Source organism: Panthera onca, chromosome X (genome assembly GCF_046562875.1).
Source record: "Panthera onca isolate mPanOnc1 chromosome X, mPanOnc1 haplotype 2, whole genome shotgun sequence".
Classification (NCBI taxonomy): Eukaryota; Metazoa; Chordata; class Mammalia; order Carnivora; family Felidae; genus Panthera; species Panthera onca.
Window position 1 is genome coordinate 93129851 of NC_138357.1, and position 21612 is coordinate 93151462.

At 39.7% G+C, this 21612-nt stretch overlaps 2 protein-coding genes across 14 annotated transcripts in view; one reads left to right on the top strand and one right to left on the bottom strand.

Annotated features, from left to right (window-relative positions):
• CASK (calcium/calmodulin dependent serine protein kinase) overlaps positions 1 to 21612 on the top strand; it is a 359937-nt gene that overhangs the window by 194518 nt on the left and 143807 nt on the right. The gene's annotated exons all lie outside the window — the stretch shown is intronic.
• On the bottom strand, positions 10538 to 19320 carry GPR34 (G protein-coupled receptor 34). Its single transcript, XM_081794345.1, has 3 exons — positions 19200 to 19320; positions 18602 to 18695; positions 10538 to 13537 (listed from the first exon to the last, which is right to left on the bottom strand). The coding sequence occupies exon 3, from the start codon at positions 13456 to 13458 to the stop codon at positions 12316 to 12318; it is 1143 nt and encodes a 380-aa protein (XP_081650471.1). The 5' UTR covers positions 13459 to 13537; positions 18602 to 18695; positions 19200 to 19320; the 3' UTR covers positions 10538 to 12315.

The following is a 21612-nucleotide window of genomic DNA, read 5'->3' on the forward strand; positions in this document are numbered from 1 at the left end:
TATTCATTCAATTGTTAAAATATCTCTGAGATAGATACTATTATTACTACCATTTTCTAGATGAGGAGATTTAGGCCCATAGAAGATAAATAACTTCCTGATATTAATATAACAGCTATAGCGTAGGGCTTCGATTTGGATGCAGGCAGTGTGACTTCAGAGCCCATATTCTTACCTGCCACCAGAATCTGGTTTATTGTCTTCGATAAGGTGACCAGGTATCCCCAGTGACCCAAAAATGTGTTGCACTTGTATATCTGTTTGCAGTTTTCAATCTGGAAATTTATTAACTCCTGCCAACTCCCCATTATAAAGATACATTTTCCCCCTTTGTAATAGGTAAGTAATCTGAAGGTCATATTTTGAGCCTCTGTGAATGTATTGTTTCCCTTTCACTTAGTTGATTTTAGCATTCACTGATGATCCTTGCCCAAATCAGTTCTTACATTGATGGATGCATCTTGATAATATTTTGATGGACGCAGATATATTAGACTTGAAGTAGTCATTTCAAGGCATCACTCTAAACAAGTCTTGGTGTTGAGATAATTCTCCAACTGTGCTATGTGTTGGCATAGCTTCTGATATTACCATGTTTTCTCTTCTTCCCTGTCCTCCGTCAAAAACCAGCCTAAAATGTATTGTTTTAGTAAACCAACAAATAGAGTGTTGAAGCCGGGAAACATAAGTTCTCTTGAGTGCCATACCTCCAGAAATACCAGTAGTGAAAATTGGAAAAACAAACAAAAAACACAAGGTTAAGTGTTCATGCACAAGTCTGTAACTCATTTCTTTGGCAGTGCTTTGGCCAGCAGAGGGCAATGTATTACCAGCCCTAGTTAAACCTCTCTTGTAATTAAAGGCTGAAACATGAGCTGCCCATATTGCTCTATTTTCCAGCTAGAAATGTAAAACAATTTAAAAGTTTAGTTTTTTTAAGTTCTAACAACATGATAAACTTGAAACTTTATTTGACTAGCTGAACAGCACTTTAAATGTGATAGAGTATAAGTAATTGTATGGACAGAGATTTCTGTCCTTAAGATGAAAACCCATTACCACTCATCTGCCTTTAATAGGGTACATCCTGTGAGGACCTTTTGGTTTTGAAGCAGTGATTATCACAAGAGTCACCTTTGTAGAACATTCACAACTACAATTATTCTGGTAGTAAAAAGAGTCTGACATTTTAGTATGTGAAAGTTGTAATCATTTAGTTTTATTTAGCTTTTTTTTTTTTCTTAATCCTAGCAACTCATGGACATAGTTTTAAAAGTTAAAAAATATTGAAATGCTAGGTGCGTGGGTGGTTCCATTGGTTAAGCATCCGACGTCGGTTCAGGACATGATCTCACGGTTCATGGGTCCAGGCCCCTCATCAGGCTCTGCACTGACAGTGCGGAGCCTGCTTGGTATTCTCTCTCTCCCTTTCTCTCTGCCCCTCCCTCACTTGCTGCCTCTCTCTCTCTCTCAAAATAAATAAACTTAAAAAAAATAAGGACTACTGAAAGGCTTATAATGAAAACATGTCTATTAATAAATGTAACTTAACGCATATTTCACCTAATGAAGAAGGCATAGGTGAAGTCACTGTTCTCCTCCCCTGTAGTCCTTCCTCCTGTGGGCTTAACAAACTCTGCAGATCTTTTCATCTAAGACATCCCTAACCAGGTGGCTGGCTTTTCAGTTCTCTCCATCAGGGGGTACATATGCTTCTTTGTATGTCTGAGGACACATGGTTTGTTACTAAATCTTCAGTAACCTCCCCAGCCTACAGTAGTTTGGAAAATAGCTATCTCCGTCTTCGTCACAGACACAGCTTTCAAGTAAAATAACTCAAGGCATTGCCTCTTTTGTTAATGAAATTACTTACTGTATCTATTGTCACCTCGTTAGAAACAGGACAGATACTTTTCTATTTCTATTTTATATGCACCATGTCTTCATTGCTGCATACCAAGCCACCCCCAGACTTGACAGCTTATGACAACCATATGTTCCCTCTTCAGTTCTGCAATTTGTTCTGGGCTCAGCTGGGCAGTTCTTCTGTCAGTCTCACTTGGGGTCATTCCTGTAGTTCTGTAGCCTCTTAGTCATTTGAGACTGGATGGTCCGCGATGACCTCACTCACGTGTCCAGAGCCTCAGCTGGGATGGCCGTGCACACTGAGCATCTCTCTCTGTGTGATCTTTCCACTGGGTTTATTTATAATGTGATGGTCTCAGGCTTCCAAGAGGACAAAACTAGACGCTGCAAGGCATCTTAAGGTTTTGCTCAGATGTCCTACAACATCCACCACATTTTATTGGTCAAAGGAAGTCACAATAGCTGCCCAGATTCAAGAGGTGGGCAAAGACTCCACCTCTAAATGGGAGGAGCTGCAGGGAATTTCAATCTACTGTTTTTAAGCTACCGCATTTTTTTAAATGTGCTTGCTATGGTAACGTTTTGTCTTGATTTTTGTATTTTTTCCCCAAAAGTGTGTTTGCGTTGGCTCTTTCTCTGGGGGTTAATACATTATTACCTCAGAGTCCATGGTTTCTTGGGCAATGTTTCAAAAAGAAAAGTTGAGTTTACTTTGCAAAGAGGGTGCCCACTGTGTCCCACTTTGGTCTTGGAGCTGTCATTTTGTTTTGATTGTTTCTTATATTGAAAAGTACATCAAAAGTATCATGAATCCATGCTGTTTCTTGTGTACTTCTTATCCCTTTCCTGATTCCAGAATATTAATCCAGCTTTTCAGTAAAACTAAAATAAAAGCCCATTCTCACTAGTGTGATCCTGAAAGCTGGATAAATTCATCACCCTTTCCAATACCGAAGCCCAAAAGGGTGTGGAAAGATGGATAAGTGTAACTCTCCCCTATGGTAGCTTCCTCCCACCCTGCCGCCCCACCGACCCACCCACCTACCATGCTGGGTTGTAGTCGCTACTTATGGAAACTGTCAGACCAGGAGACCCACATTTAGTTACTTAGCTGATTCCTCTCACTCGTTGCCCCATATATTTGGAACCGTGTAATCAGGCCCCATAGGAGCTGACCCTGTGTGTTCCAGTGTTTTTCAAGACTCGCTGGCCACAAAGGGGAACTGAATATGAACATGCATGCAAACCTCATCAGTTCCCTTTGCAACCAGCTGAAAGTTGTTTTTGATATAGAGGAAACAATGTTTTTCTTTTGAGTACCAAACAATTTCCACGCAGACCTGAAGCATTTCTGCTTCTGTGACAGATCAGGGAACACACAAAAAAGAAGATGGCACTAAGTTGTGAGGAAGGCAGTTTAAAGACAAAGTAGGAAAACAGAGCAAAAACTGAATTGAGGAAGAGAAAGAGGTGCTGCCGTATGCAGGAAAGGAACAAAGCAGAGGTGGGGGATTGGGGTACTAGAAAGTCTTAGAGAACATGAGAAGAGGCAGGAACTGTAGAAAGGAAATGTCTATAACAGGAAAGGGGCTAGAGTAGCATTGCCAGCAGTATTAACAGAAGTCAGTAAAATCTTTTGGTCCAGAAGTTTGCCATTAGATAAAATTTGAAAATATAACTGATTAGAGTGATTATCATTCCCACCCAAGTTCATGCTAGGAAGCCAGGTAGGTTTATAGGAAAGATGCCTTGTCCCCACCTCAGAATGCAGTGTGGTAACTTGTTGGGCCACTCGGATTACCAAACAAAACCAAGGGTCAATAAGAAAGCAGAGAAACCTAAGCACGTAACATAAAGGTCTCTTAAAAACTGAGAACAAACTGAGGGCTGTTGGGGGGTGGGAGGGAGGGGAGGGTGAGTGATGGGCATTGAAGAGGGCATCTTTTGGGATGAGCACTGGGTGTTGTATGGAAACCAATCTGACAATAAATTTCATATATTGAAAAAAAAAAAAAGGTCTCAAACTTCCTAGAATACACCAACTCACTTTAGAGTTTAAACAGTTTATCTAGCGATAGAAATGCCTACTACATGCTGAGCAAGAGACCTAGGTCAAATTCACGACAAAAGAAGATTGAGGGAAACTGCTTGGGGAGCATTGACCGTACATCAAGCAGCCTCCCAACCCTCCCCTGCCCGCCCCCCTCAACATACACACATCTGAGTAGCCCCAACGACGTTACTGTAGTGGCACATATGGCACAGCTAGATCGCAGGTGGCCCCTGCTTGCCACGCAGGCAGTTAATGTTCTGTAAGACCCAAAACTTCTATTAAAGGGATCTAGGGATGCCTGGGTGGCTTAGTCGGTTAAGCGCCGACTTCGGCTCAGGTCATGATCTCACGGTTCATGAGTTCGAGCCCCACGTTGGGCTCGGTGCTGACAGCTCTGAGCCTGGAGCCTGCTTCCGATTCTGCGTCTCCCTCTCTCTGTGTTCCTCCCCTGCTCTCTCTCTCTCTTAAAATAAATAATAAACATTAAAAATTTTGTTTTAAATAAGGGGATCTGAAGAACATCTAATCCAAACTTCATTAAATACTTAAAATTCTCTGCTACCTTCCCAGCCTGCTGGGGATCCAAACTATATTGAAACACTTCTACTAACAAATAACTCACTGGCTTTCTATTCTATGTGAGATCTGTAATTATTAGAAAACCGTCTTACGATCTGGAGAAACACGCTGCTTACAAATCCCATCCTTCGCTAATCCTCTTTCAGCTTGCTCCCTGAAGCTACACACGCATGTTGTTGCTCTAACATCTTTCCTTTAGTCTTCTGCTTTAAGGCAACATAATCTCATTCGTTCACCTGGTTTTCTGGGATCCTGCAAGGTGCCCTCACTGTCCTCTTCTATTTGTTCAACATTCAGAGTATGGTTCTGACTAGCGCAATACCAGTCTGTCGCCACTCTTGTCCTGGACATTGCTGTTATTAATGAAATCTGAAGTTAAATGATTACCCTTTGTGAGTTTCTTCCCCCCACCTCATTTGATCCAGATCAGCTTCCACTGTATGCCTTTCAAGTTATGATGTTCACCTTCACCTTCTGGCCATTTGAGTATTTGGATGACATATTGAATGTTTCCTCCTGACCAGGTAGATTTATTAACTCACTCAGTCCTCATAACAACACTATGAGTTAGGTACTCCTTGTTTTCTCAGTAGAAGAAAGAGAGTTTGCCCAAGGTTGCATAGTAAGTGGTGGAGCCAGAAATTGAACTAGGGCAGTCTGGCTGCAACAGCCAACTTTCTAACCTGGCTGTTACAGTGACTCTCGGTTCTATTATTTATTACTGTTTAATGTCACTGGGCCAAGAAGACCTATTGGATCCAGCCCCACCATCATCCCTGCCAGGGCCTTACTGATGGGATGATGATACTGCTCCATTGTTCAAGACTCTTCTCTGGGACTCTGTTTGGATGGTCAGAACCAACATCTTCTATGTTAATACATTTAAAGGTCACTCCCTGGCCTAGGAGACTTTCTAGGCTTTCAAATCATTTGCATATCTATGCTCAGATGTTTGCATTTTGTAGTTTAACTCTCAGAAAAGATTTCTGTGTTCTCAGGGTGCCTCATTTGGACTCTGTTTATGACTGTAATGCCAAGCTAATTATAATTTCCTCTGCAAATTCCTTAGCATGGTTTTTGAGAGATGTATATCAAAGGGCCAGGGTTCATCTAGATTTTTTATTAGCAAGTTTCTTCAAAGCAAAAGAGAAAAACATCTTAACTTTGTGATGTCTGGCAAAAGAAACCATAAACAAAGGACAAGGTAAGGCCCATGCAGATACAAGTGATTTACAACCCACGTAAACAACAAAAGATTAGTATCCAGAATATGTAAAGAAGTATTTCAACAATTTGAAAGAAAAGAGTAAAAGATAAGCAACTAACTTAAGGGGTAAAAGGGGAGAGGCATAGACATGAACCAGGCCATTTACCCAAAAAGAAACCTGAATGGGGGGAAGGGGGAAGCATGAGATGATGTTCCATTTCATTTGTAATCAGGCAAGCACGAATTAAAACCACAGGGAGATACCATTCACACCTACCAGACGGACAAAAGTTAGTAAATCTGACAAAACTAAGTATTGGGAAACAAGAACTCATGTCTTGCCTAGTGGTGGGAGAGGTATGCAAATTGGTAAAATCCCTTTGGAGAGCAGTTTGTCACAACAGAGATAAATTGAGGATGTGCATACCCTTACAACCAAGCATTTCTACTTCTAGGTGTGAACCATAGAGAAATTCCACACTTGTGCACAGAGCATATAAAAGACTTCACTTAACCCTGGTTTCTCATAGCGAAAAAGTGGAAACCACCTAAGGGCCCATTGTTAGGTAAAATGGAGAATTGAACTGAACTATTGTTTGTTCCCACAGTAAAATACTGTGTATCAGTGAAATGAATAAATGAGGCCTACATGTATCAACATAAATATAAATTGAGTGAAAAGTTACAAAGAGGTGTAGTGATAACATACTATTTGTATAAAGTTTAATAACAAATCTAATGCTTATTGTTATACATGCCTATGTGACACAAGTATACAGATACACATCAGAATGGTACGTTGTAACTTCAGGAAAGAGGATACCTCAAGATGAGCTTTAGTGAAGCTAGCTTTTGGGGTTATGTATGGGTACAAGAGAACAGTTAAGAAATAGGACAAGTGTCAACATCTGTTAAATTTGGGTGATGGCTGCTTGCTGCTTATGTTTTTTTGTATGTTTGAAATGTTTTAGAACTAAAAAAAAAAAAATGATACATGGAATGATCAAGCCAGAATATAACCGTAGCACTTAACTGTTAATCCTGAAATAATTGTATGACTTACTAAAGCAAAAAGAGATTCTATGCATCAGCCACACCTGTATTCAAAGCACAATTAGAAACCTTTATCCAGGATGTTTGGGTGGCTCAGTCGGGTAAGTGGCCGACTCTTGATCTCAGCTCAGGTCTTGATCTCAAGGTCATGAGTTCAAACCCTGTTTTGGGTTCTGCGCTGGGCATGAAGCCTACTTAAAAAACAAAACAAAAAACATTTTTCAAATCTCATGTTATGATAGTTCTTCATGCACTCTTAAGCAGAAGCAAAATTAGTAAGGGTGAGATGGTCTAAAATTTGATTATTTTCCCCAAACTTTATGCTTTTTTACTAGATTATTGTCCATGTTTCAGGCAGAGCTTTCACAGAGTGTGCAAATGTGCCATAGCTAGAAAACCAGTCTTTAAGATTTTGGCTTTTGACATCAGACAGTTCTGATGAGTGATAAACAGAATTATTTGCCCCAAATACATGTTGCCAGTTTATGGTTAGTTTGTTTTTTTAAGACATCTCAGTAGTTAGCCATTGTGCTTGGGCAGAATGAAATGAAAACAAAAAGCATTGTCTTAGCAGAGACCATGTCTGTGGAGTAGAAGTCTACTAACATCCCGTCATATGTCAAAGACCGTTTTACTTACATGACTGCGGTAGAGATAAGATGATAATGTGTGTCCAGCACTTAGTATAGTAGAGGGCACATAAACATGTCTTACTTTGCTTCTCATTTTCTTGCATGTGAACTTGAGAGGGGGGAAATAAGAGGCATCGCAGAAGTTTAGGACAAACCTAGCACTTCCTTTCCAGCTCTGAATCGGTTGTTACCACCAGCCAGCCAGCCCCCTCATATCTTCATCTGCAAACCAGACTGCATTGAGGCACTGCAACAGCCATTTAGTGGTGTGTGTTCTCAACTGGGCCATGTAGCCATGAAAAAAGACATTGCATCATCCAACGTGAGAGTGTGCCTTCGTTTCTATCTCAGTTGTTAGTTCAGGGTACATTCTGAGTTTTGAATGCTTTCTTCTGATCAAAAATAGAAGTTTCTTTGCAAGTTATGTTGTCTGTTGGTGCCTGACATAAGAGGCTCTCCTAAGTAGATGTCATCCTCTGTTGTGAGTATTTCTCCCACTTTGTGCTTTTGCTTTTATATTAGTTTGTGGGGTTTGATCACAAAAATAGTAAGTGTGCATTTTCCCTATAGTTATTTCTCATTTTGTTAATAGAAGGTTCTTTCCCATCCACAGATGAGTTAGTCACTTACATATTTTTAAATCTTTTATTGATTTCATTATTTACATCTGACAGTCTAATCCACTTACAGTTTTTGGTGTGGAATGAGGCGAGGCTGTAAACTGAATTTTGATTTTAAATAAGCACAGCACTATTTATTAACCCATCCCTTCCTTCCCCTGTGCCCTTTGTGATGTTTCCTTTATTTGCAGTGGTTATCCCTGAGGGAGGAAAGTGTATCACAGTCACTCAGGAAGCTTTTCAGAAATCCTCTTAACCCCACTTTGGACGATTCTAGTGCATCTTGAATACCAGAATCTTTGGCCGCCCTCTGATTATCCCTGCCCCTTCTCTTGTGAGAGCCATTAATTATGTCATATAATCTACTCCTGTATCATCAAGGGTCTGCTTAGAGATGTGGATTCTGTTCCACTGATAACCGTACCCTTGGACCTGCTGCACAGTGCTCTTCTTATTGAGCGACATGAATGCATTTTAATATCTGGCCAAATAAGTTTCCATTCATATTTCAAAAACCTAAAAAATAGCCTGTTAACATGTTTCTGCAAAATCCAGGTTGCCTTTGGAGAGAACTCTATTTCATGTTGTTTTGCTCTTGTGGGTAACTTGCAGTAAGGCTTTGCTTCACAGAGTTGTAATTATCTTAGTTCTACTTTTATATCAGCAGGACTGAAGAATCCATTTTAAAAGAAGTTGAAAATAAAGCCTTCTGTACTTGAACAAAATTTCCTTTTTCTGTTGACCTGATCCTGGAAATTCAACCATCATTAAACCCAGCTCTGCATGGAATACTTTTCCAAAATGAATAGCAATACTCAGCATTTAGGCCTCAGTGTGGCAGCCAGGCAGTTAAGTTTGCCCTTGTTTAGTTTTGCATATGTGAGATGCTATTTAGAAACTTGTTCTGAATATCTTTTGCAAGGTGAGGATATGTATATACCTCGGAATTTCCTTTTTCTGTATGCTTCTAGAGCTAAACCTTGGGTTGGGGAAGGTAGGGACAAGTGCTTCCTGCTTGCAAACACTAATGCTCAGTAAGAAATAAAAGATTATATATAATAAATAGCCTTAAATTTGGTAAGCCAGTAGCATGTTTTTCTAAAAATTTACAAACATTCTCAGGATTCAGTTTACTATAAGGCATATTATTAGTGAAACTTCTATCAATAAACAAAATCAGTTATAAGCTTATGCACAGATTGACTTTTATCAAAATTTATTTTACTGAAAATATTATACCACAAATTAATTCAGTGTTGTAATTTTCCATTTTTTTTAAAGAACGCCATTGTACAGGACTTTGTATAGGGATCATCTCATTTAATATAAATAATGAGACAGCTTCTAGAACTATGAGTGTATTTATATTTCTTTTAATGTTCATAAAACTAATAGTAATGTGATTTAAGCATCCAAACTATGTTTACAATAGAGACACGAAGGGGTATAAAATGTATAATGTAACGTAAAAGAATTTTTTACATTACATTACATTATAGTAATGTAAAAGAAAATTTTTTTAACTTTGAGAACATGAGGGGAAATTCATACTGTCATATTTTAAAACCATACAAACAGAAATGCTGAATTTCAGTTTGGTGGTATTTGCTAATAATGTCAGAGCCAAGTAATACAAGTTTTTTCTGAGCTAATTTTTCTGCAAATTTCAATTTTCTCAAATGTTTCTTGTTTCTTAAATATAATTCCACTTTGACCTGTTCTTTATTCAATCAGTTGTGTGTACTTACCGAAATATGGCTGTGCACTAATTGTATACAAGGCAAATCCCATTAAAACTTATTCAACCCATGGGGCGGGCACCTGGGTGGCTCAGTAAGTTAAGCATCCAGCTTCAGCTCAGGTCATGATCTCATGGTTTGTGAGTTCAAGCCCCGCATCGGCCTCTGTGCTGACAGCTTGGAGCCTAGAGCCTGCTTCTGTTTCTGTATCTCCCCTCTCTCTGTCCCTCCCTCCCTCCCTCCCTCCCCCTTCCTCCCTCCCTCCCTCTCCCTCCCTCCCTCCCTCTCTCTCTCTCTCTCTCTCTCTCTCTCTCAAATAACATTAAAAAAAAAAATTCTATTGGGGGCACCTGGGTGGCTCAGTTGGTTGAGCATCCAACTTCGGCTCAGGTCATGATCTCATGGTTTGTGAGTTGGAGCCCTGTGTCGGGCTCTGCTGACAGCTCAGAGCCGGGAGCCTGCTTTGGATTCTGTGTCTCCCTCTGTCTCTGCCTCTTCCCCACTCACACGTTGTGTCTCTTTCTCTCAAAAAATGAATAAACATCAAAAAAAGTGTTTTTTTTTATTTAAATTCAACCCTAACAAAATTCTTCATACTCTTTAATACTGATTTCTCAATGAGCAGCCCACCTGAAGTTTGAAGAATTATTCTAACTATAAGAAATTCTCATACTCTGTGACAAACTTATGAATGGATCTTTGGAGTTTGTCATAACAGGCTTTTACATATTTACTCAATAGCATTCTGATTCTATGTGTGACCAAAAAAACTGAACACATGCTGGACAAACTTTTAAGAATGCTTCCTTTAATGACATCTCCTGATTCCAATTGTATGATGCTCTGTGCAGTTATATCCAGATACACCAAACAAGAAAAAAACGAAATACACCCACATTTTCAATTCTGTTAAGCACCCCTTCCCTCCCTCCTTGTCTCATTCATCCACTCATTCATTTATTCAGCAGATACATCTCAGTGTGCCTTGCAACACACTAATCTCCCAGGAGCCCTTTTGATAAATAAGACCCCTTTCTCTTGGAGCTTAGTCTCCAGTTAGTTTTGAGCATACACGAAAATTTCAGAACTTGCTTCCTTTAATTCTAATCTATAATTTTGTTTTCTTATAAAATATTTCAAACACTCAGCAATATGCCAAAAATAATATGACAGATACCCAAGTACTATCACAGAGGCTTAACAGACATTAACATTTTGCCATGTTGGCTTCAAATCTCTACAGCTGCAACCATTAACCTTAAGTTGGTGTGTTATGTTGTGTATATTATGCACATTTTGTTGTTACGTATCTATAGATCCATAAATAATATGGTATTTTATGTGTTTTTGTGTTTTACATAAATGATTTCACATGGTATATACCCTTTTTGCAGTTGGGGTCTGGGGAGGGTGTTTTTTATTCAACATTGTTTTTTGTTGATTCTCCATGTTGATGCATGCAGGTGTAGTTCTTTGAAGCACTGTGTAATACTCCCTTTTGTGAATAAGCCACAGTGTATTTCTCCATTCCTTTGCTGATGCATACTCAACTTAGGTCGTTTCCAAGCTTTTGATGTTATCAACTAGTAGTTCACTGAGCATGATTATGTATGTTTTTTTGTGAACATGCTTGAGTGGTTCTGTCCAATGTATACCTAGTAGCAGACTTGATGGATCATAAGGTGTGCATATCTTCAATTTTACTCCAGTAAAGTGTGGTCCAAGATGGCAGAGTCATTCATAAATCTGCTTTAAGGAAGGTGGGGGTTTAAGTCCTATTGCTAGGCTATCAAATTCTTAGCTTATCTGTTCTTTGACTTTATTGTACAGTATTTAAATTCTATTTTATCTAAGCAGTGATAGATAATAAATGTTTTCAATTTTTAAGTAGAATTTTATTATGTCATCTATTATGGAGGTTCAGGCATAAATGAATACACTAGCAAATTATACAGGCTTTTTAAATGAAAAAGAACATATTTTCTGACATGTTGTTGGTCCTCAAATCATTTATCTTTTAAAAAAAAAAACTTTATTTATTTTGAGAGAGAGAGAGAGACAGAGTGCACAAGTGGGGAAGGGGGAATTCTCTTCCTCCCCCCTTCCCCAGTTGTGCACTCTGTCTCTCTCTCAAAATAAATCGTGACCAGACGTTTAACCGACTAAGCCATCCACGCGTCTCCAAATCATTTACCTTTGAAACACACTCTAATATTAAGTGCTTAATTTTGAGTAACTACTTTAGTGACTTGAGAAAGTATGATATTTTAATTATTCTGTTGTTAAAACTATAAATTTCACTTAACTCTATAATCTATGTTAAGAGTGTTAACAACATGTTTTGAAAAGATTTTACATACAGATTTAAAATCTAGTGATGAGTATAAGCTTCTCTTGCCCTTGAAATATTTTACAACTAAGCAAATGAAATATCACAAATATGCAACAAGCTTTGAGCACATCTGAGCTTTGCAAATGCTAGAGCTTTGTTTCATAGGTTTTAGTTCTTCAAAGTATTAAGATGTTGTATTTTCTCATTCTTTTTAATGTGTTTACTTCAAGTGATTTAAGAAGGAGACTGAATTTTAGCTGCAGCAGATGTATCATGCAGGGAGTACCCTGGTTTAAATTCTGACGTGCTTTCACTTCTGCTCGCTTCCCCTTGAAAGCGTCTAGAAAGAAGCTGGCACATTATTTTGCGGATGTTACTGGACATCAGGAAATACATGACTGGGTCTAAGCAACTATTGAAAGACGAGAAAACCAGCATGATCTCGTTGGTTTTGTGAACGATTTCCTTCCAATAGCAAGGTGGATTGTTTAGCTGTGAAAAAATATAGACAAATCGGAAGGCATGATACGGAACAAAACATATAGTAAAAATGATGAGTACAATAAAGGAATTCCGAGCTGTGGTGGCATATTTACCAGAGTTGGGAAATTTGGACCTCCTTTTAGAAATCCTCAGTAGATTCTTGCCGATCTTAATATATGAAAGGATTATTAGTAAGAAAATTAGCCAGAACATTACCACAAGAATGAGGTTAAAAATTGCTTCTCCCTTGGCATTCGTCCTCTCTCTAAAATGGAAGCACATTGTGGAATTATTGGAATCATGGCCTTCTTTCTTAGGGGCTAATATAATCATAGCTAGAAATCCAGCAAGAGCAACTGTCCATACTATACAGCAAACATAAATACTTTGTTTGGTTGTTACTGCCTTCCGTTGTTGTATAGACCGATTGATTTTTATGTAGCGATCCAAACTGATGAATCCAAGCAAAATAATGCTAATGTACATGTTCATATAAAATAGTGTTCCCACAGCCCTGCAAAGGATCATATTGAGTGTCCACTTGTTCTGGTTAATGTGATACATTATGCGGAAAGGCAGGCAGAAGATCAGTAAGAGATCTGCAATGGCTACATTCAGTAGGTAAATCTGAATGGAGTTTCTCTTGCGGTGGATACCCAGAAATACATAGAGGGCGATTATGTTTCCAACCAGTCCCACGATGAAAATAACAGAGAAGGATACTGTTAACACGCTAGAGAGCAGTTTCTCATCCATGACACAGCCAGTATCTGATGTTCCTGACGTGGTGTGTGGCGTTGGGATGCTGTGATTAGCCGTAAAGTTCACTCCCTGAGAGGACCAAGGCCAGCTGTAGGCCGAAGTGGTTGGCATTGTTACGGCGTGACTTCTCATTGTCTGGTGTAGGGATCAAAAAGTGAAGGTGCTAAATGACGTGTTCCTTGTGTGTAGCTTTGGTATCTTCAGAATTTTCCTACAAGGGAAAGCAGCATTGAGTTATTTGCCATTTTAATAAGTTACTTTAAGCACAAATAATAAACGATATATTTTCAGATGGGAGAAACTTTGAGTATCTGCACTATGTATGTAGCAGCAGCATGGTACCACAACTCAAGCAGTAAGTGTACTAGAGTCTTAGGGAATGTCCTGCTCTAACCTTTCCTATGGCTGTGGTATATGTTCAAGGTTTGTTTTATTTAACTTGCCATATGGAGTTTGTTATGGGAATAGAGACAGACGTATGGAGAAATGACAGCTCATATTGTTCAAAGATAAGGGTCCATTTCCCGAAAGGTAGTTACAGCCATGAGTGAGCTGGGCCCACTGCTGACCCCTGCCCAGCTCCCTGCCTTGACTCCTTCCCTTGTGTCTGGTATCCGTTCATTTGGGCAAGGATTGCCACACAGCATATGACATAAACTGTGGCAGTCTTCCGTCCCAGGGGGGGAATAGAAGAAAGAGTCCTAAATTTCTTCCTTTTCAAGCTAAGACCAAGTTGGGCATATTAAAATCATTTGCCTGCGAGCTATGCAGACCCAAGAGAGCAGAACACCTGCCCCCTCAGACAGACTCTTGTAACAAGGTAGCCAAACAAAACCAGGCCGGGTGGCAACGGCTGCCAGTTAGTTGAGACAGATAGTCTCCTGACCCGGAAGCATAGAGTGATAGTACAGATGGGAAGCACGATGTGCATTCCAAGATTCTGAAACAACTAACTGCAGCTTACTATGCCCCAGTTTAGGTCATTTGCAACTGTCGCTCGAACCTTATAAGAGTGTGTGTGAATTCCACTTGTTTGCCGCAGCAGAGAATGTTAGCAGCGCCACCTATTCTTGGCTCCTTCCTGGGCACTGAGTGCAATGAAGCCCTCAGTCTGAGAGGCCATCATAAGGAGCTAGAAGACATGAAGAGAGGGTCCCAGGAGGTCTCAGAGTGACTGCCCCATTTCTCTACAGCAGCATCTTAACAGGTGTAACACAAAGACATTCCGAGCAAGGTTACCAAAATCAGACCTGACTAACTCTGTGACCTTGGTCACACCAATTCATCTTTTCTAAGCCTCAGGTTTCTCATCTGTAGAAATGCACAATGTGTATGAAGAACTTAACCCCGGGCACATAAAAGTACTCAATGAAAATTAGTTTTAAAAAAAACAAAACACCTGGGTGCCTGAGTGTCTCGCTCAGTCAGTTGAATATCCAACTTCGGCTCAGGTCACGAACTGAGTTTGTGAGTTCAAGCCCTGTGTCAGGCTCTGTGCCTGCTTCAGATTCTGTGTCTTTCTCTCTCTCTCTCTCTCTCTCTCTCTCTCTCAAAAATAAATAAACATTTAAAAAATAAAAAAAAATTTTTAAAAACCACCTTTGGGGGATGCCTGAGTGGCTCAGTTGGTTGAGCCTCCAACTCTTGATCTCAGCTCAGGTCATGGTCCTAGGGTCATGGGATCAAGCCCTGCATCAGGCTCTGAGCTGAGCATGGAGCCTGCTTAAGATTCTCTCTCCCTGTGCTCCTCTCCCCTGCTCATGCACATGCATTCTCTCTCCCCCACCCCCACCACTCTCCCCCATTCACACTCTCTCTCTCAAATTTATATATATAAAAACACCTTTGGACTAATCTCATTTTAGTAAATATTTCATACCTGGCTAAGTACTGCATGGGAACCAAAGGTGAACAAGTCCAAGATCCTGCTCTCAGGAAACATTTTTGTAGGCATGCACATTCAAATTCTGAATGCTATATTGTAAAGTGGAATTGAATGAAAATAACTTCTGGATGTGACAGGGTACGCAGAGAAATACATTTGGAAGAACTTAGCCTTTCTTAATATTCCACCTATAATTTGATCAAGAAGAAACCATATAGTCGAGGGTAAAATTCCAGTTTAAAATTTTGCTAAAGAGGGAAAATTGATTCCAGGGAAGAAGAACTGGCTGGTGAAGAGGAAGTTATGTAATCTATCTCTGGTAAGAGCCTGTCTCCACAGTTCAGGTCAGTGGAGGGAGGGAGGCAGGCGGACCCAGTCTAGTCTGTCCTGTGTCTCAACTGCAGGAACCAATTTCAGCAAAGTTTATAGAAACTTACATGCATGTATCTGGTGATCAGAAATTCTAAAAGGAAAGGGCAATCTAGGAAGAATGGAAGCCGATAATGCAATCTAGATTACCAGGAAGAGGAAAAGGGTGCCTGAAGGAGGAATTTGCATTGTATGGTTAGGTGGGAAGCTTGCTGCATGCAGCTTGGGTAGAAACCTCCCATGGCCACTGATGAAAGGGAATTTGATGGCAAGTGACTTGACTTTAAGAGCTCAGATAGCCAAAATGCCTGTAAAAACTCATCTGTAAGTAGTTCTTTTTTTTTTTTTTTTTTCCTTCTTCCATGCCAGATCTTAAACTCCATTAGGATTGGGAACCAAGTCTTTTTTTTTTGTTTGTTTGTTTTTTGTTTGTTTGCCTCTGTGTAGCAAGTGCTTAGCACAATAAATATTGCTGAATGAAAGAGGGAATTTAGTAGAAAAGCAGGTGGAGTTCTACATGTGGACAGCAAAATCAGCTGTTCAAGTACAGGAAGAGCTTTGACTGCATTAAGAAACAAAATTGCATTTGACCGAGGTTGCTGGGTTGGTAGTATGATACGCCTACAGCAAAAAGTAACCCCCTTCTTTGGTTGAATTCACAGATATGGAATGTCTTAAGTGGAGATTGTCACCAGTAACCTGAAGGTTGTCACTACTAGTCCTGAACTGGAATACAGCCATTTCATCCTAACATCACACTTAGAAACTGCCACAGACCACAAGGGGAGAAAAGCCCAGATTATGTCATAGGAGCGAGCTGAAGGAAGTAGGCACCTTACCCTGGAGATATAGAAGAGACTGTCAGTGGCTCTCAATCCTGAGCTGCATATTAGAACCCCTTTGAGGGCTTTTTAAAGATACCACTGCCTGGCTCCAGCCCCAGATCTTCTGATTTAATTGATCTGGAATGGGCTCCAGGCAATGGTTTCCTTTAAAAGCTCCTCAGGGGATTCTAATGTGCATCGAGAATTGAACCCTTGAGCTAGATGGCTGACCCATTAACTAATATTTATTTAGCAGTTGCTGTGTACCAGGCAGTGTGTTAAGCACGTTTATATTCATTTACATAATCCTTATATTAAACTTGTGAGGTAGGTATTACAAAAGAGACAATGAGAAATCAAGAGGTTGTGAACTTTACCCATGACCACACAATTCTTTAAATGGCAGTACCCAAGCTGGGACTCAGATCTGCCTACCTTTTGGGATCCATGATCCCTAACCTCACTCCTCCTGATCACCTATGAACAGTATTTTCTTTTTTAATTCTGAGTTCTGTCAGCAGTATTTAGACATGATTCCTTCAACATTATCCACATTGGCAATTTTTTTAAGATTTTTTTTTAAGTAATCTCTACACCCATTGTGGGGCTCAAAGAACCCCGAGATCAAGAGTCATATGTTCCACCGACTGAGCAGCCAGACACCCCTTAAAGATTTTATTTTTTTAAGTAATCTTTATACCCAGGGTGGGGCTTGAACTCACAACCCCAAGATCAAAAGTCACATGTTCTACTGACTGAGCCAGCCAGGTGCCCCTCACATTAGCAATTTTAAGAAGAGGCTATACCTTCTAGCTTTACTTCTTTGGAAAAAGGTATTAATCTTTTCATTTGCCCTGTCCATTAGAGTAAGTAAAGAAGTCCAGAGTTTACACAATCACAAACCATTCATCAGAATGTTTAGTTTCAAACTTACTGCTAGGCCTGAAAGCCATAATCAGGATGTTTCTAGAAAGCTGTTAGCACAAAAAACTTTCTGGTTTTGCTTTATTTTCAAGCCTGAAGAAAATAAAGTAAGGGGAGCCTGGATGGCTCAGTTGATTGAGAGTCCAGCTCTTGATTTCAACTCAGGTCATGATCTCACAGTTCATGGAATTGAGCCCCACGTCTGGGCTCTGTGATGACAGTGGGGGGGGCCTGCTTGGGATTTTCTCTCTTTCTCTCTCTGCCCCTCCCCATGCATGCATGCATGCTCGCTCTTGCTGTCTCTCAAAATAAATAAACATTTTTTAAAAAAAGAGAAAATAAATGGGGCGCCTAGGTGGCTCAGACGGTTGAGCATTTGACTTCAGCTCAGGTTATGATGTCATGGCTTGTGAGTTCGAGCCCCATGTTGGGCTCTGTGCTGACAGCTTGGAGCCTGGAGCCTGCTTCAGATTCTGTGTCTGTCTGTCTGTCTCTCTCTCTCTCTCTCTGCCCCTCTCCCGCTCGCGCTCTCTGTCTCTCAAAAATAAACATTTTAAAAAAACGAGAGAGAAAATAAAGCAAAAGCAATGCATTTGTTTAAATAGTAATAGTAGCCATCATTTAGAATCATGTATTAGATGGCTAGTGTCTAGTCATCTATTAACAAATTAACAGATTAGATTCTGTTTTACACTTAATGGCTGATGTTTGCCTCCTTTCAATGTGTCCGTCACTATTCTTAAGGCCATCTGTTGATGTATTAAAAACTACTTATTTGATAAGAATGGCCAGTGAGGACAAGAAACAGAGCACTGTGTTCACATAGTGGACTAATTTCCCAGTGGGTATTGAGACTCCTGTGCTATATTGAAGTCACAATGGTTTCCTGATAGTAGATGGTAAAGGTTTTTTAAGTGTTGTTACTTGACAAATCCTGAAGCTTGCCATGCTGTGTTAGTGCTGCATTTGTAGCTGGTACCACCAACCCCTTCCGATAGTCTTCATCTGGCTCACGTAGGAGCTTCTGTACTGGAGGGCAGCACCCTACAGATTCCGTGGTGGCCTCGAATAAGCAAAAGCTTTTTCTTTTCTTTTTAAGTTTGCATTTATTTAAATAATCTCTACACCCAACATGGATCTCGAACTCACAAACCTGAGATGAAGAGTTGCATGCTCTTGTGACTGAGCCAGCCAGACAATCCGAGCAAAAGCTTTTTGAATGCATTCTGGGTACGTTTGTGAAAACATCACATCGCTCTGTTAAAATACATACCTATTTGGCAATAGTAGCAACCTTTCACTGTTTGTAGTTTGACTTGATAGTGACCGGATCCCTCAGGCCATGCTTCAAAAAATTGCACTGATTGCTGCATACAGAATAAAAATCAAAAGCATGTTGCTTAGGAAATAATACAATTAGTAGTACATTCGATTTTGCTATAAATTTAACAGTAGAATAAAGTACAACCATTGAAACTAGGGAGTCAGCATAACCATAACGTTAATAAGTGATAGATCACTTCTACCACATTGGAAATAAAATTGGTTGCTTATGAAAATAACTTTCAGTCAACTCAAGTGGCTCTGCAGGTCTTTATGGCAGAATGCAAAAGACAGTGTAAAGCAGTGTGACCGCATCGATAGATGAGCTTCAGTCCCTGCAGTGTCCTCAAGTACTTCAAGTAACTAAGAAGACAGCCTCATTTTAAGTCAAACCAAGGCAGAGGTCTCATTCGAGCACCTTACTCAAGGCTCCAGAAAGCAAAGTGGTCCTAGTCACCACGAAGCCGCTTTCACTTTTAATATTCAGAGAATCAAATTTTAACTGAAATAATGGATCATTTCTATAACTGAAATCAAGGAGTACTCACAGTTCAGGCTCTCTTGCAGTAAAGGAGCAGAGCCCCAAGCTTCCCTAAACACAGAGACTCTTCTTTATGTGTCAGCTGGGTTCTCCATCCGGTGGTGGTTCACTTGGTTGAGGTTGTCTTTTTATATATTTGCATGTGGTAATCAGGCTGTTTCCCCCCCACCACCACCCCTTTTCTTTCTTTTTTCGATATGATACCCCTCTGAGTCCTTGTAGAAATGTTAACAAAGAAAAAAAAAAAAAAGCCAGCCCACCAGCATGCAGCAACTTCATGTTTAAGGTCAGTCAACATTCCTTTAGAACATTTTTTCTATGCATACCTTTCACCTTGGCAGTTGTAGGAAGTTTTCCCTTATCCTCCCCAGATAAAGAAGTTTTATGAATTCTAAGCAGAAATACACATTTTCTGTTTTTCCTAAGAAGTGATGCATAATATGCATTGCATTTGCTGTTTCTTTCGGGATTCACTTTAGAAATTAAGCTATTCACAGAAAATGGCGTTCCTGTATTGAATTCCCCTAACATCAGTAACGAATTATTTTATTCTTTTTTTTTTAAGTTTTGGGGTTTTTTTTTCAACTTTTATTTGACCTGTACATTATTTTAGTGTATTTTCATGCATACCCTGAAGATCTTGGATTTATTTTCTAAAACACTCTTACAATTTTGGACGAGATGAGATTTGGGATCGTATCCTCCCCTTTTTATCACTGTGACAGACTCTCCCAAGTAAATTGACATATCTCCTATCTTCTACAGAAAATAATGAAGGAATTCTGCAGTTTTTGTTTTGGTCCCAATCCAATATTTAATGACTGTCTGTCTATCTCTATAACTGCTGGCCTTGCAGTTTCATGGCATTTCCCTTTTTTTGTTGTCATCCGAAACGAAAGATTAGTTTTTATCCTCCCCATAATTGTCACCGTGCAGCTTTACTTATGCTAAATAACATTTAACTCACTGGGCTTTATCTAACATTCTAATTATATCTGGGTACTTACACACTTCTGAACCCGTATTCTCCAGAGCTTTTGCTTTGTTATAAATATGACACATGGGATAGAATATTTTTAAATTCTAGAATGAAAATATTTTGTAGCTTTTACTTCCCCCTTAGAACTCCTGAGAAGGAAGAAGATTACTGTGTTGGTGGGGCAGGAATTTCATGTGTGTGCGGTTTAAAAAAAAAAAAGGTGTAATATTAAACTTGCTATCTTAACAATTTTTAAACATACAATCCAATACTGTTAAGTATATTTATATTGTTGTGCAGCAGATCTCTGGAACTTTTCGTCATGCAAAACTGAAACTCTGTCATCACTAAATACTAATTCCCTTTCCCTGCCCTTGGCAATTACTTTTCTATTTTATATGATTTTCACTAATCTAGATCATTCATTTGAGTGAAATGATACTGTATTTCATTCTTTTATGACTGGCTTTTTTCTTTTAGCATAATATTCTCAAGGTTCCCCCATGTCATAGCATGTGACAGGACCGCCTTCTTTCTCAAGCTGAGTAATGTTCCATTGCATGTGTGTATCTCTCGCATTTTCTTTATCCATGCATCTGTCAGTGGACATTTGAGTTGCTTCCACCTCTTGGCTATTGTGAATAAAGCTTCAGTAAGCGTGGCTATGCAAATATATTTTGGCAGAATTTTTTTTATGACTTAAATAGGTGTTTATCTATTAGCATTCTATTTCACTAAATCTAGCATAAATCTTTTTATATTATACTAGCAACCTTTCCACACCTAAGCCTCCCATTTCAAAATACCCTGTTTTCATCTTCAGTGCCCTGGTGGCCCTACTATGACCAGATTTCAGTGCACATACGGTCCCCAACTTACAGTGGCTCAACTTCAGATTTTTCGGCTTTGCAGTGGTGCAAAAACCATGTGTGCTCAGCAGAAACCACACTTCGAATTTTGATCTTTTCCCAGGCAAGCGATATGTGGCGCCAGCAGTGTTGCCGGCAGTGGCGGCGAGCTGCAGCTCCTGGCTGGCCATACCGTCTCGAGACTCAACAACCGATACGCTTACAACCATTGTATACCCATGCAAGCATTCTCTTTTTTGCTTTGGATATAGTATTCAATAAATTACATGAGATATTTAGCACATTGTTATAAAATATGCTTTGTGATAGATGAGTTTGCCCAACTAGAGGCTAACGTAAGCGTTCTGAGCATGTTTAAAGTAGGCTAGGCTAAACTATGGGATTTGGGAGATTAGGTGTATTAAATGCCATTTTCAACTTATGATATATTCTTTTCTTTTAATGTTTATTTTTGAGAGAGAGAGACACAGACAAAGTGTGAGTGGGGGAGGGGCAGAGAGAGAGGGAGGCACAAAATCTGAAGCAGGATCTGGGCTCCAAGCTGTCATCACAGAGCCCGGCGCGAACCCACG